Below are 14,315 nucleotides of genomic sequence, written 5' to 3'. Positions count from 1 at the left end.
AACCTCAAATATGACCACTTTGGGCCTTTTATGCACTTATTCTGATGCTAAATACCTTATACGATGCGATTCTATAAGTTAGCACTTCACGTCGATGCCTCTTCTTTTCTCTGCTTCCCTCATTTCAAACATGACTTGGACTCCCACGAAGAGAGTGGCCAGGGCTAGGATGAAAAACCTCAATCCAGCTGGAGTACTGAACATCTCTTTTATAAGAGCCACGGTACCATCCTGACCGAGACAGAAGCCAAACAAATTGGCGATCATCATAAGCCAAATGTTTATGGAGGCTCCCACGCCACACAAGTATCTGAACCATGGTCTGTCAGAATACTTCTTGAAGTAGATTGTCGCTATGATTTCTGGAAGAAGGAATACCACGACGAGCCAGCCCCAGAGAAGAAGCTTGAGCTCAATGTCGTGCCACACAGCGACAAAACTGAAGACAACGAGGGTATTAACCACTCTCGACCTAATGCCGTTTGAGCCTCCAGTTTCTCCTCTTCTTCCACCACCACCAAGAGGAACATAAATGTAGCGGATCACCCACTTGTTGTAAGAGCGATGCCATGCTCTCCAGAATGCTAAAGCCAGGTAATTGTTGTCCATGCATCTGATCATATTCTCTGGTGGGTCAACACCGTCAAGCAAAGCCCAAAACCGGAATAGTCTCCATGGAATCAATAGTTTGAGCCAGATTACATTAAGATTAAACATTCCCAACATCGACAATTGGAAGGGTGTATCACCGTCCCATGCTTTGGTCTTGGAAACCGCAACGACATACATGTGGTGTAGTATAAATTCCATCACCAAAATGCAAAAAAGTAGACGCAAGCCATAGATGATGATTCTTCTTGTGTCTGTGGTAGACTTGGATCGGTAATATTGCGTCTGATATAAGTAGTCATTGAAGGTCACAATTGGGCCACCAATAAACAACGGAGCATAGGAGATGTATGAGAAGTAGTTGAAGAAGTTATAATCCAGTTTGGGCAACGGGGCGGTCAAACGCTGCCTGTCATCCAAATTCTCGACAACAGGCTTCAACTCCAACGAGCTCAGGTCCTTCTTCTCGAGATAATCCAAACCAAAAGAGAGCATTCGGAGAAGTGTGAAGTTGTAGAACACGTCCCAGCGTGCAATGATACCCTTGAAGCCATTGTCGAGTATACCTATGTGGAATGTCGCATTCCAGAACTTGTCATTGATGAAGAGAGTGGCAATTCCGTAAACCCAAAGAAGCGTCCTCGCTAATTTTGGTTCTTCGATTCGTTTGGCAAACGAGTACATGACGATAAGATGGAAAAAGATCTTCAACACATTGACTCCATGAAGGGTGAATAAGTAGACGATCCCGGAACTGATATCGAACCAGCTCCGCTTCACCAGGAAGCTAAGCATAGACGTAGCTTTTCTTAACAGGACGTGTCCAGCTACTAAGGACGTTAGGAGCCAGAAGTTGTTTCTGAAGAATCGATATTGCGTATCTGAGTTATCGACTTTTCTCCCGAACATCCAACCCTGACTCAATAGCGGTTCGTACCTTGGGTAATTTGGATTATGCTCATTGGAGGCGTCCATAGCCGTCTTCCACATGAGAGGCACAGCCAAGATAAAAACCACGGCGTATATCCTGAATTCAAGCGTATGCCATTTTGAAGTGGTAGCACGGGAGACGACCTTCTGCTTCTTTACAGCATCTGCGGGTGGGTATAGCCTTGTATCAAGGGCCTCAAGCGAGAAAAACCGAAGCACGGGCTGTAGGTAATCCATTGAATGCTTGGGGAATCGTGGTGCCTTTTATACTCTAGCTGTTGATAAAGATGTGTAAGTGTGCGACCTGTGTGAGGCTCAAGGTGTCAAACCGGTGAGAAAGGTGAGTCGATAGTGAAAGACTTGAAATGACTTTGGGATCACAATCATATTTGAAACCCATTTTAGAATGAAACTGGTATTTGTTGTCTCTGTCGGTAATTGAGACTTTATTAGACTTTCTTAGCATTCTGTGGGGTCTTCGGAGTTCTTCCCCACTTGCAGTGCTAGAATCTAACACAAGATCTACAAAGGAGGAGATATTTGAAAACTCAATTCGATTGAAGGTCTCAATATTTAGGAGTTTTCGGTGTATCTCGACATCAAGGATGCATTCATGACAGCCAACATCAAGAGTTCAGTGGGCCAAGCTAGCAGCTACTATTACATGTATAGTGACGCCATATTTTAGGCCATTTCGGAGCATTAGATTGAAGGTAAAGTATGCTAATGGACCCAATGTCTACTAATCTCTCCTCTATAATTAGCTTACTTCACAGGTCGTGGAACATTGATCGACTCTCATCAAATCTGCTGAGGGAGGAATCCAAGTCCATTATGTTCACTCTTCCTTGTCTCTGGCCTCAGTCCGAATATCACCAGATTGTGCATAGTCTAGAGGGGCCAATTTACGGAGCCCCACTCGGCGTGTATATATAAAGAGAGGAGGGCCCTTTAGAGTGCGGAAAGGGCCCCTTTTATACCTCTTTCATAACCACCACAGTGTCAATTCGATCGATCCAAAGAATGTCTGCTGCATCTAACGCCTCGTGCATCTTCTGCAAGATCATCAAGGGCGATATTCCTTCGCTCAAGCTTATCGAGACTAAACTCTCCTACTCCTTCTTGGACATCCAGCCTACAGCCGAAGCCCACTGTCTTGTCATTCCAAAGTACCACGGTGCCAAATTGCACAATCTTCCAGATGAGTACCTTGCTGACATTTTGCCAGTGGTGAAGAGGTTGACGAAGGTGTTGAAGCTCGATCAGAACAACACACCTGAGGGTAGTGGCTACAATGTGTTGCAGAACAACGGCAGAATTGCTCATCAGGTGGTTGACCACGTTCACTTCCACTTGATTCCAAAGAAGGACACCGAGTCTGGCTTGGGTGTCGGCTGGCCAGCCCAGGAGACCGACTTTGACAAGTTGGGCAAGCTCCACGAGACATTGAAGGAAGCTTTGGCCGCTGAGGAGAAGTTGTAAGTAGCATAGGGGAGATGGAGTCGTCGTAAGACAGCAAATCAGAATATACGGCGAGACTTGAGTGGGTGACTATGGAGTGTCGAATTGTAGCTACTAGTTCACGAGGCATGAATTTGGTTGAAGGACGTAAATCGTGTTCGGATACTAAAAGACTGCCTGACATTCTGCCAAAGTCAATTGGTAGTAACGGAAGGGAAATTTAACTCGACCATGTTAATGGACGACAATAACTGTCAAAGCTTGATTGGAGTTTCGCAGCCATCATTTCGTGTAGCCCTTCACCATACGACGGATACAACAGCAAGCTATAGATAGGTTCCTTTACCGTCCAGCAACAGTCATGATAATCCTCTTTCCCCAAATGTCCTCCATTTACATTTTATAAAGGTGTGGCAATTGCCACTCTTCGCCCGATAGTCATCCTTTCGACACCCACCCATACACTCCATACGCATTATCAACAGCGATAATATCTACTCCTTATCTTTAACATATGTCCCAGCCAGAGGCCGATTTTCGTGCCCAGTTTGGCAACTGGACATCAAGAAATAGTACCAGGGGACCTCAATTGTCCTCCTGGACTGACTACGTCAGATCAAGCGCAAACGACCTATATGAGTCCCTCCCCACATACAACAACCCAGCAGTGGCTGCTCCACAACAGGAACCCTCATGGTTTAAATTGAGCAGATTCGAGAAAATTGTTGGTTTTGGATGCTGCTTAGCGGCTTCCATCTTCTGCTTCGTCTTCAGTTTCTTCATGTTCCCCGTGCTTGCACTTAATCCAAGAAAGTTTGCATTGCTTTGGACTATGGGTCCTTTTTATTCGTCATTTCCTTTGGCATTTTGCAAGGCCCTTACTCATACATTAGACATCTTACAAGCCGAGATAGGGTTGTATTCTCCGGTATTTTTTTCGGTTCTGTCTTCCTCACCATGTACTGTGCTCTCATTCTCCAGAGTACCATATTGACCCTCTTTGCCAGTATAGTGGAGGTCATTGCAATCGCATACTACATCATAAGCTACTTTCCCTTCGGTGCCACTACCTTGACGTGGTTTACAAGCTACATGGTCGGCTATTTTGGTGGATTCTTCTCCGCCTTATTCTGATCCAAATAACCCTAATAAAACTCAATTAATATACACCTGCACTTCAAAATCCTCTTCTAGCTCAGTATCGCCCACGACACCTTCTAGATCCAAATCCTCGTCGTCAAATACTAGTCTGGCTTTTGAAACCAGGCTCGCATCGATCTCCTTCGACTTTAGGTAGTGCTCGAGCAAGGCTTTTATCTTGGTCTGAGGACCTACCTCGGCCTCTATGCGCTTATTGTCCTTTCCTTTGAGGCCGATGATGAAGTATTCGTCCTTCTTCTCAACTTTCTCCTCTTCAGCTTTTTCGTCCTTGACATCTACTATAGCCAAGTCTTCCTCTGGATCGTTGACATTAGTAAATTCATTGAACTCAGGGTAAATCTCCTCGAAGTTTTGGCGACAGACTTCTGGTATGTACAAGCAATCAATAGGTGTATTTGCCGTTGGGTCTGTGCTTGGAGGAATACGTAGCGTGCTAGGCCTAAAGAAAGGCTTCAACTCCAGCTTCCCTTTGATCCATATTAGACAACCTCCCTTGAGCCTAAATGGAACAAAATTGTGCGTTGCTTGAATTCGAATATCATCCAAGATTTCCATGAATGTCTTATTGCCTTTGGATGTAATCATGTGCTTTTCTTCCGGTCCTAACTTCGATGTAATGGAGATGTCGTAACATCTGTCGGACTCGTGATCACTTTGTTTTTGGCTAGTGTGTGCTTTGATAAGCTCGTCAAATTCACCATCTGACTCGTCCGATATAACCTCCACAGGTTCCAGTTCTGTGTTCGTATGACGTATCTCGAATATCTCATCAGCTTCGGATGTAGTATGAGCTGTATGGAAAGACTCCACCAAATCTTCGGAAGATAGCAGCTCAGGCTGGGTATCAACTGTACTGGTTTTAGGCGGCAGCGGTAGGTGGTTGGGTTCTGTCTTTGCCTTGTTGTCTTGTGTCTCTTCTGCTTTGGGTTCAATCACTGAATTCGATTTGATCTCTGCTTTAACCTCGGGCGCTGAGCTTTTTGATTTCTTCTTCTTGATCACGAAAAAGTCGTCGTCGTCAAACAACTTCTTGTTTCTCTTCTTTGTCTTTTCCGACGGTTCAAGCTTGACCATCTTTGACGACTTTGTGTTGTATTGGAAAGCTTTCGCACTTACCCCAGATACCCTCTACTGGACAGAGCTACGAGGAATAGGAAGCTAGTTTTCCAAAAATCATATATTTTTCTCTTCGTGGAAGCTTCTTGCTTTCAAGTGCCTTCACAGTAATCTTTGGTTCGTGACGTCTTCAAACTCTTCAGTCTAATTCGTGATACTGGTATCCTTCAGCTACGCGAAATCATAATACAAACAAAGCGCAGAGAACCACAACTCACAGAGATGACCACTGAGGGTGACAAGCTCATACTCAATGCCAATCTTCCACGAACGAGAGATTTGAGCTTTGTGGGGCGTTTTCATCACAATTTCGGCTTCGAGGAAGGTCTTTTCGAGTACCTCCTAGCCCAGAAGGAACTCTGGGGTGATAAGCTCTTTTATCTCAATGAGCTACCATTCCAGCAAGCAGTCAGCTTTGGGCAGCATCAAATCAGACAAATTCCAGAAGTGGCTTACAATGAGCTTCACTTTCCCAAGAACGAAGCGTCAGAGATTCTGAAAGACGCTTTTGAGGCCCAATTTGGAACTCTGGATGGGGTCGACCTCAATTTCGTTACCTCAAAGGGTGAGAGCAAGCAAAGTCTTCGCCATGGTGATAACTTGCCTCTTAAAGAGACGTTCAATAGAAACGCTAGAATATTGAATGTGGGTGGCATAATAACGGCTATGAAATGGCTACCGTATGGTTCTCTTTTGGCAGTGGCCGTCACTCATCATAAGGAGGGACTATCAAAGGCGATTACAAGTCCGTCCTTGCTGATTTTCAACAACCCTATCAATACTGAGGATGTGAAGTCTTGCATTCAATTCTATAAGTATGACCCAGAGACAACGCTGTTGTCTCTCAGAAAGGTTCTCATAACGTCTTCATTTGGAGCCACCTCGAATGTTAATTGGCTACCTCTCAAAGTCAAGGAAGAGACAGCCGGTGTTCTCTCTGGTCTTTTCTCCGATGGTAAGGTACACTTTTTTAGGATCGACATCCCTGCGCTGGGCACCCAATTCCTTGATGTGTCTGCTGCCTCGTGGACAATATCTATGAGCGACGACGGTGGTTCAGCGCAGCTTCCAATAACAGCCTACGACATTTTTGACGAGACAAAGATCATTGTGGGAACGCTCGATGGTGCAATTGCCGAGTTTGTCTTGCCTGGCACTGATGAGCAACCTGAGGAGCCCTCATTTGTGGAATATGTCGCCGACTCAGCAATAAGCACCATCACTGTTGCTTCTGTCCTCAATGGACACGTTCTCCTCGTCAACACAACTACCACGAGGTCATTCGCCATTCTTTATGAAAACCTACGTCAGAGTAAGTTAGAGACAGCATACACAATCCTGTTTCTACCGCCTCGATACCACAGAGGATACCGCATCTTCGTATACCCTGATAGTGCTGAAAGTATTGGCTATACCTTCGTCAGACATCCCCATCAGAAACACAGTTTACTCCTACGCACAGAGCTTATCTCTAGCTTTCACATCAGTGAATATCTCAATCACCCTTTTGCCTTGGTAGGTAATGCTGCTGGAGACTTTTACGTGATCAACATTGGGAGAAAGATCTTTGGTGTCCCCAAGGCCCACAACAGGCTTGTGGTGCCTCTTAAAATCTGGTCGCTCTCCCTTGAGGATGATAGAAAGACATTGAGACTCGTCGGAGACTACGAACCCTCGTCAGCAGATAAGGCTGATGTCGCCTACTCATTTACTCCACACGAGGTCGGTATATCTGCCTGTGCTTGGAACGAAGGTTTTGACGGCAGTTCGACTTACGCTATGGCTACGTACTCAGGGCTTTTAGTTTTGGAGCGATTGGACCCTCTGATGAATTAGTATTTAGGAAGCTTCTGATCAACGGTCTCACTCCATTTATTGATTCCTCCCTTTATGTCACGAACGTGAGCAACGCCAAAATCCTCTGCGAGCTTCTTGGTGGCAAGTTGCGAATCATTTCCATAACGGCAAATCACATAAACCTGGTCATTCTTCTTGTCGAACGTTTCCGGGAAAATCGATTCGTCTGACTCTAGCCTGGATAAGCGCAGAACCCAATCAATATTAATCGAGCCGCTGATATTTGCAATCTGATACTGGTCGAAGGGTCTGACATCTAGAAGCACTGCACGGTCGTCCGCCTTCATGCATTTTTGTGCTTCCTCAGCGTCAATTCGTTGCGCTGGAGTCAATACGTTAGAATTGACGAATCCACAGAAATGGTCGTAGTTTATTTCTCCTGACTCGATTACCTGTTTAGAGATTGTCGGTTGTGTTCCACAAACTTTGCAAGCTGCCTGTCTGCCTCGCATCTTGAACTGTCGAAGGACCAGCAGGGGATAAGCCGTGTACATTGCAAGAAAGGGCTTAAATGTTTCGTCATAATGACCTGTTAGTACCTTAAGAGTCTCTGTAGCTAATGAGATACCTATCAACCCAATGGCTGGACCGAAGACACCTGCATCACCACAGGTGGAGACTGACTCCGGATTAGGAGGCTGGGGGTAAAAACAACGGTAGCAGGGCCCAGTATTATTGAAATTTAAAATAGTGAACTGACCATCAGTCTTTACTCCTGAGCCACTGACGATCATCTTGCCGCTTAGAACAGCCACATCGTTGATCAAGTACCTGATGGCTGGGGCATCGGTGCAATCCACTATGAGATCGTATTCACCAAAAATGCCGAATGCATTGTTGTTATCTAGCCTGATTGGATGCGTTATAATATCAACATGAGGATTGAGTCGGTCCAAGTACTCTTTAGCAGAATCACATTTTAGCATTCCCACCTTATCTGAAGTGTGTAGGACCTGTCTATGTAAGTTACTGACATCGACAGTATCGTTATCAACTATACCTATCTTGCCGACACCAGCAGCAGTCAAGTATAGTAGCGTAGGGCAACCTAGCCCTCCAGCACCCACAACAAGTACTTTGGCATTCTTAAGCTTTCGCTGAGCCGGTAAAGATCCGAACTCAGGTACTATCATCTGACGTCCATAGCGTCTGAATTCTTCTAAAGAGAAGTCGGGATCGTTTGAAGGTTCATACTTTATATTTCGCTTCTTCTCTCTCTGTAGCTCGTTCACAAGCCGCCTGTTTTCCTCCTCGAGCTGTTTAATACGAAGTTGTAGGTCTGACATGATGATTTATGAGTGCGCGATGCCATCTAAGTACAACACGCCTACGCTATGTTCCGAATTATGTCTATTGACTGCGCAAGGCCTCCTTACACGATCTTTTGCTTAACGAAGAAACTCTTCAAGTGACGCAATTGGTAGGCACAGGTTCCGACCAACACCGCCAACTGGATTATGCTCCACCAGACAACTCTCGAGTTGGTGCTCTCAGACTGGTTTCTGAAGATGGCCTCTCTCTCTCTGATCAGTTCTTGCTCGAAGTTGATCTCCTTCAACTTCTCGTTCAACTGCTTAATCTGCAAGGTTAAGGCATCCACTCTCCTCAGAGATTTGGAGTCGGCGTAGTCCTCAGCGGCGCCAATGGCAAGGTCAAAGAAGATACGGTGCCACTTGTTCTTGCTGCCGTCCTGGTAGATTGGGGTCAAACAGAATCTGTGTTCTCCGGCTTCGAGGGAAGTGAAAGTGAAATCACCGCTAGGGTTAGAATTCGAGTCCACAACTCTGTGGTCGTTGTCGAAGGTCTCATCCACGGTGATATGCACCTTCAAGTTATTCGTTTTGAAGTATTCGTTGGCGTTTTCGGCGTACTCAAGGGCCTCGAGCTTGGCCACCACGAGGGCGTGGGCAGGCAAATCCTCGTAGAAACATCTGGTGTTTCCTGTGGGGAGGTAAAAATGTAATGCGCTGGCTTGTGCCAACAAGAACACCAAAGCTGTGAATACCACGTTCATCTTGTTCTTGTGTGGTGACTTGTTCTTAGGTGGAAAAAAATATAAAACCTGGCCTCACCGCGTCTGTGTAGTTTTGCGCAGGACACAACTTTTGCAGCCGTCGACGGTCTATCGATACTGCTCTTTTAAAAAGGGTGCGTGTTATTGAACGTTTTCTCTCTTCCCAAAACTTTTGAGTAATGTGGTTTATGTCCTATGATTGACATTCTTGTTTCTAGCTGGGATCTCTACATTTAAGAAGACCGATTGGTCGCATTATGCCTCCAAATCCAGGGCAAGTGGGAGATAAAAGGGCCGTCTACGAAGCAGCTTGTTATCTGGTGGATTACTGCATTGTCGGCTCTTCTTTACCGTTTGCGTGGGTTGCGTGGTAACTAAGAGAACAGTGCTCGCTGCTAAGTCCATACAGCATAAAACATGTAAGCCTGGCTGTGACATAATACAGTATGTCTCTGACTCGAACTCATGTATGATTCAAGAGGGAAGAAGCAAAGAGTGTGGGGCACTTTTGTTATGTTTTAGTGCGTGATCGCCACATGTGAAAAGGTGGTCATCAAGGACTTCTATAGTCGTAATCTCCTCAGACTAGGGTGCACTTCACCGGTACATTGGCGTTATGTTAACTGATGCGGAAACGCATAAAACGTGGTTACTATAATAGGTCAACCAACCTGAGGCATATAAGCGTATCATCTTCAAACCAAGTCGCCTTTTGCAGCCAAAGAACCCATCTAGACCCCACAACGCGCAGTAGAACAGCTCCTCCTACTCCTTTCATCGTATCCAATGGCACCATCGGACCTCAGGTACCCTCTACATCTGAGCCTGCCTCACCTCGCTCGGACTTTAACGTGCTACCTCCGCTCCGAAGCCTCAGACTCCCTCGACTATAAAAACCACTCTTCTTCCTCCATCTCTTAAATCAATATCGCAAAGTCACACGAATACCCCCTCCGTCGCCCAGTCCATCTGGCTGCAAAACAATAGCACCGGCAACGGTTACAAAATGCCGATACCAGCCGTCCTGCGCTGACATCACTATATAGACTCTTGTCTCCGTCTGAGGCTTCGGATGCCTCACTATTGTCCCTCCCTCACCACCTGTACGTGCTACTCCACACATACGCTGTGGAATATCATGTGCGATTGACATTGTATTTATTCAGCAATATCGCTGTTTTTTGTAGCTTCAGCAAAAAATGGCGCCCCAGCTTGGCTACGAGCCTGTCGATGCTACAGACGTGCCGCCTCCTAGAGAAATCGAGGTATCGGTTCCTGGCGGTATCTCGGCCACTATAGCGGTGCCGCACGGTGTGGACTCCGATGATCCACGATGGGCTACTCCAACTAAAAGAATGGTGCTTATCTTGCACGGCCAGATGGGTCATCGTGACTACTGCTATCAAAAAATATTGGCTCACAAGTTGGCAGCTTATCGGGCATGTACTCGTTGAGAATAGACTTTCGTGGTTGTGGAGCACTGGATGATTGTGCTGACCCTAAGGTGGGACGTGTTGTCGAGTCGGACCTTGAGGACATAACCCGATGCATGGAATTTATTACGAATGCGTCGTTGAACCCGCTAGGCGTGTCGTTTGTGCCTCTGGCTATAGTAGCACACTCTCGAGGTGCTGTGGTGATGTACTTGTGGGCTTTGCAGCAGGAAGCCTTGCTCAAGAATGGAGATCCAGAAAGAAAGGCCTTCAACGTGCCAAACTTGGTGAGCTGCTCAACTAGATACAATTCTCTCACGATGTTTGAGAAGGAGGACATCATCGATGACGACTTTGAGTTCTTGGAAATGAGATGTCTTCGTCATGGTAAGGTTCAACTCGTGGAGGTGCCTCGTCATGAATTGAACAGTCTTATCGATGCTGACTTGACTTGTGTCAAGGACCTTCCAGCAAATTGGTCCGTGTTGAGTGTCTACGGAATGGAAGACGAGGTTGTTTCTGCTAATGATGGCGCCCAGTTCTCCAACCTCCTAAGCAGATGTCGATACTCCATCATCTCGAACTTATTGAAAACGCTGACCACATGTTTATGGGCATTCACCATATAGACAGCGAAGAGGACCAAGAGGACTACAATCCTCAAGGCTGGCCGGTTGCACCAAACAAGCTTGTCAATTATAGGCACCATGCAGCGGCTGCCATTTTGCACTGGCTCAAGCCAGAAAATGAACTGCTTCGCTTCTTGTATGCCAACGCTTCAATTCAATCTGTTCCACGCTGGAAATCAGCAGATGGTTTATACAATTTTAGAGACATTGGTGGCTGGCAGTTGATCAGGCCCACCTTTTCAAAGAGTCTGAAGGTCGGCCTGTCTATTTCTGTGAGGTCCAACTACATTTATCGCTCTTCTGGGATCAACTCTATCACTGGCGGAGGAGCTGACACCCTTGGAAAGATGGGCGTGAAAACCGTCTTTGATTTGAGATCTCCTCAAGAAGCTGCTGGTGATTTGGACCCTGGCTACTTAACTCATGCTGGTATCAAGGTTATAAAATCTCCTATTTTCGACTTGGAGCTGGTTGCGCCTGAGAAACTAGCCAAGACGCTTGTTTCGAGCAGTCAAAGCAAGAACAAGTCCGAGCATATTTACAAAGAGATCCTCAGGGAAGGCATCCCGCTGCTTCGAACAATATTCACTTACATCAAAGATCACCCGCTTGAACCATTGCTTTTATCCTGTTCGAACGGGCAAGATTTGACTGGCGTTGTCATCATGTTGATCTTGAGCTTGTGTGGAGTTGAAAAGCACGTTATTGCTCACGAGCAAGGCTTGAGTGTCATTGGAACTCACATGCGCCGCCAGGTTGCCCAGAACAAACTGGTTGAACGTGTTTTTACCAATAGCTCTTCTGTGAATGAGGAGAATATAGCTGTCAGCATGTTTAGGACACTTGACACTCTAGAGGAAAATTATGGTGGAATCAAGGGCTATATGGGAGTCCAGCTAGGTTTCGATGAAAGCGAGGTGAAGGCAATCTACAATAACTTGGTAACACCGCAAGCAAAGGGCCAAATTAGCTTCCCAGTAAGCAAAATTTAATCTGAAATAATTTATTAAATAAACTTTCGTTCGCTCGTTAATATGCCTAGGATGTCATCAGTGCAGCTTATTCTTCAACTTGGCAACCAAGGAAGTCAATGCCAGGGTATTGTCTTCTGATGTCTTTTCCGAATTTTTGTTCTTCTTTGACTTTTTGCTCTTGCGATCGTCACCATCCTCTCTTCTCAGTCTCTTGGAACGCTCATCCAAAATACGCTTCATGGTGTCCGTCTTTTTGAACTCGGAACTTGTAGGGTCAATAGCGTAGTCATGGCTTTCGAAAATCTCTTTGAATCTATCATCGTTCAAATCAGCCTTGAAACCATCTTGGACCATCTCAGTATCGTACTTCTTATTCTTTTTATTCTTCTTCTTGTTCTTTTTATCCTTTTCTGCTTTAAGAACATCTCTCATATCGAAATGCTCTGCCTTGGATTGGTCCTGATCCTTATCATCCTCCATAAGAAGCAACTCAAGCTCTGCTTTACTCTTCTCGTCCACCTCTTGAGGCTTCTTATTTTTCTTCTTGTCCTTCTTTGATTTCTTGCCCGACTTCTCCTCCTTTTCAGGTTCATTCTCGGTTTGCTTCTCCTTGAATTTCTCCAATCTACGAGCACGGCGCTCTTTCTCTTTTCTCTTGTATGCGTCGATAGTAGACTCCTCCTTTGGCTCCTCTGGCTGCTCCTCGGCCTTGTTCTCGTCAAGACCAGGGTTGAAGGTGATCTCCATGTCAACATCCTCCTCCTCCTCATTACCCTTGTCAAATGAGAACTTTCCACCTAGAAGATTCTTGTATTTATCTTTGAGCAGCTCGGCTTGTTCAGCCTCCGAACCTTCACTATCAGATGCCAAGTATGCCTTGAAGTCCATGTCGTCGATCTCTTTCTGTGAAAACAGTCGAGAGGAAAGAGTGGTTCTTTCCTTTGGTGTTTGGTCCCAGGTCAACTTGACCTTAGAGTGCTGGAGAGCGTCGGTCACGAATGTCGAGTCTGGTCTATAAGATGCTGGAATTTTGTCACATTGATCCTTGGCCTCCTGGTCATCAAAGTCCATGTCCTCTGGGACATAACGTAAGTCAAAAGTGTTGGCTGTGGACTCATATTCAGAACCATCGCAATTGTCGTATATGTTCTTTGCGGTGGAAACGCTATCACAATGCACGACAGCGTAGTAATATCTCAATCTCTGAAGTTGATACTTTCTCAATGCCTTCGAGTCGTAGTCTTCTTCTCCATCATCCTCTTCATAGATTTTTCTTGCTGCCTTTTCAAGGTCATCCGCGTTTTTCAAATCAAGCTCTTCATCCGAATCTGAGTCGGAATGTGAATCATTCTTCTTCTTCTTTTTGGCGAAGAGCTCCTTTGGTGGACCTTCAACTTCTTCCTTTTGCATCTGCTCCTTACCGTACTCAGATGGGTAAATAGTAACAGATTTGATAGATCCGCCTTTTGGAACGAAAGACACGAAGGTAGCCATCAAGTCAACAGCGCGAATGTTGTCCCAGTCCATGTTAACCACAGCAAAGGAGGAGGTAGGGTCGCCTTCCTCGGGCTTTTCTTCCTCAAGCTCAATCTCAGAGTCTTCTTCTTCGACTTCCTCATCAGAATCGGACTCATCCGAAGAGGAAGATAAGCCTTCACCTCTGGCCCTATCTATGAATCCTTCCTCAACGGCTGTATCAGAGTCGCTATCCAGAACAGAAACCTCTGGTTCGATAGTCTTCTTCAATGGCTTGCGGACCACCTTAGTCTCCTCAGAATCCGAATCAGACTCCGAATCAGAACTTTCCTCAGACTCACTACTGGCGTCAGTGCCGCTTTCACTATCCTTTTCTTCCTCAAAATACTTATCAAAAGTCTGATTTTCGTCGTCATTTATCTTACGACCGTATCTGTCGATCTTCACTTTCTTGCCGGTAGCGCTGACGTTTAACTTTTTGAGCTCATCTCTGCTGAATCTATCGTCAACTTTCACCTTGTTCTTTTTCAAACTAGGGAGTTGGAATCTGGCATCAGTACGAGCGGACGCAAATCTTGGATCGCTGAAACCAGAATCAGAAGTTTTGGATCCTTTCTTTTTTGCCATTGTGTCTTATTGCAAGGTATATGTGGGT

General features: G+C 45.7%; 9 protein-coding genes across 9 annotated transcripts; 4 read left to right on the top strand and 5 right to left on the bottom strand. All coding sequences in view use genetic code 12, as the record gives it.

Moving 5' to 3' along the window:
- Nucleotides 1-78: 78 nt before the first annotated feature.
- GUP1 (O-acyltransferase) lies at nucleotides 79-1,776 on the bottom strand (the record flags this gene model as incomplete). Its single annotated transcript, XM_025481168.1, has 1 exon — nucleotides 79-1,776. The coding sequence occupies one exon, from the start codon at nucleotides 1,774-1,776 to the stop codon at nucleotides 79-81; it is 1,698 nt and encodes a 565-aa protein (XP_025335468.1).
- Nucleotides 1,777-2,562: 786 nt separating this feature from the next.
- On the top strand, nucleotides 2,563-3,021 carry HNT1 (adenosine 5'-monophosphoramidase; the record flags this gene model as incomplete). Its single annotated transcript, XM_025481167.1, has 1 exon — nucleotides 2,563-3,021. The coding sequence occupies one exon, from the start codon at nucleotides 2,563-2,565 to the stop codon at nucleotides 3,019-3,021; it is 459 nt and encodes a 152-aa protein (XP_025335467.1).
- Nucleotides 3,022-3,514: 493 nt separating this feature from the next.
- On the top strand, nucleotides 3,515-4,134 carry SFT2 (Sft2p; the record flags this gene model as incomplete). Its single annotated transcript, XM_025481166.1, has 2 exons — nucleotides 3,515-3,849; nucleotides 3,894-4,134. The coding sequence occupies 2 exons, from the start codon at nucleotides 3,515-3,517 to the stop codon at nucleotides 4,132-4,134; spliced, it is 576 nt and encodes a 191-aa protein (XP_025335466.1).
- A 21-nt stretch (nucleotides 4,135-4,155) lies between these two features.
- CXQ87_002666 (uncharacterized protein) lies at nucleotides 4,156-5,235 on the bottom strand (the record flags this gene model as incomplete). The annotated part of the gene is made up of 1 exon (XM_025481165.1): nucleotides 4,156-5,235. One exon carries the CDS (start codon nucleotides 5,233-5,235, stop codon nucleotides 4,156-4,158), a length of 1,080 nt encoding a protein of 359 aa, XP_025335465.1.
- A 264-nt stretch (nucleotides 5,236-5,499) lies between these two features.
- Nucleotides 5,500-7,113, top strand: CXQ87_002665 (transcription factor TFIIIC subunit; the record flags this gene model as incomplete). Its single annotated transcript, XM_025481164.1, has 1 exon — nucleotides 5,500-7,113. One exon carries the CDS (start codon nucleotides 5,500-5,502, stop codon nucleotides 7,111-7,113), a length of 1,614 nt encoding a protein of 537 aa, XP_025335464.1.
- A 27-nt stretch (nucleotides 7,114-7,140) lies between these two features.
- On the bottom strand, nucleotides 7,141-8,420 carry UBA4 (Uba4p; the record flags this gene model as incomplete). Its single annotated transcript, XM_025481163.1, has 2 exons — nucleotides 7,141-7,143; nucleotides 7,179-8,420. The coding sequence occupies 2 exons, from the start codon at nucleotides 8,418-8,420 to the stop codon at nucleotides 7,141-7,143; spliced, it is 1,245 nt and encodes a 414-aa protein (XP_025335463.1).
- Nucleotides 8,421-8,506: 86 nt separating this feature from the next.
- Nucleotides 8,507-9,148, bottom strand: ERP5 (Erp5p; the record flags this gene model as incomplete). Its single annotated transcript, XM_025481162.1, has 1 exon — nucleotides 8,507-9,148. The coding sequence occupies one exon, from the start codon at nucleotides 9,146-9,148 to the stop codon at nucleotides 8,507-8,509; it is 642 nt and encodes a 213-aa protein (XP_025335462.1).
- A 1,199-nt stretch (nucleotides 9,149-10,347) lies between these two features.
- Nucleotides 10,348-12,202, top strand: CXQ87_002662 (uncharacterized protein; the record flags this gene model as incomplete). The annotated part of the gene is made up of 3 exons (XM_025481161.1): nucleotides 10,348-10,537; nucleotides 10,573-11,187; nucleotides 11,211-12,202. 3 exons carry the CDS (start codon nucleotides 10,348-10,350, stop codon nucleotides 12,200-12,202), a joined length of 1,797 nt encoding a protein of 598 aa, XP_025335461.1.
- A 57-nt stretch (nucleotides 12,203-12,259) lies between these two features.
- Nucleotides 12,260-14,287, bottom strand: CXQ87_002661 (pre-rRNA-processing protein ESF1; the record flags this gene model as incomplete). The annotated part of the gene is made up of 1 exon (XM_025481160.1): nucleotides 12,260-14,287. One exon carries the CDS (start codon nucleotides 14,285-14,287, stop codon nucleotides 12,260-12,262), a length of 2,028 nt encoding a protein of 675 aa, XP_025335460.1.
- Nucleotides 14,288-14,315: the final 28 nt, after the last annotated feature.

This window comes from Candidozyma duobushaemuli (assembly GCF_002926085.2).
Source record: "Candidozyma duobushaemuli strain B09383 chromosome Unknown B_B09383, whole genome shotgun sequence".
Lineage (NCBI taxonomy): Eukaryota > Fungi > Ascomycota > Pichiomycetes > Serinales > Metschnikowiaceae > Candidozyma > Candidozyma duobushaemuli.
The sequence above is the reverse complement of the archived record's forward strand: the minus strand, read 5'-3'. Positions and strand labels throughout refer to the sequence as shown.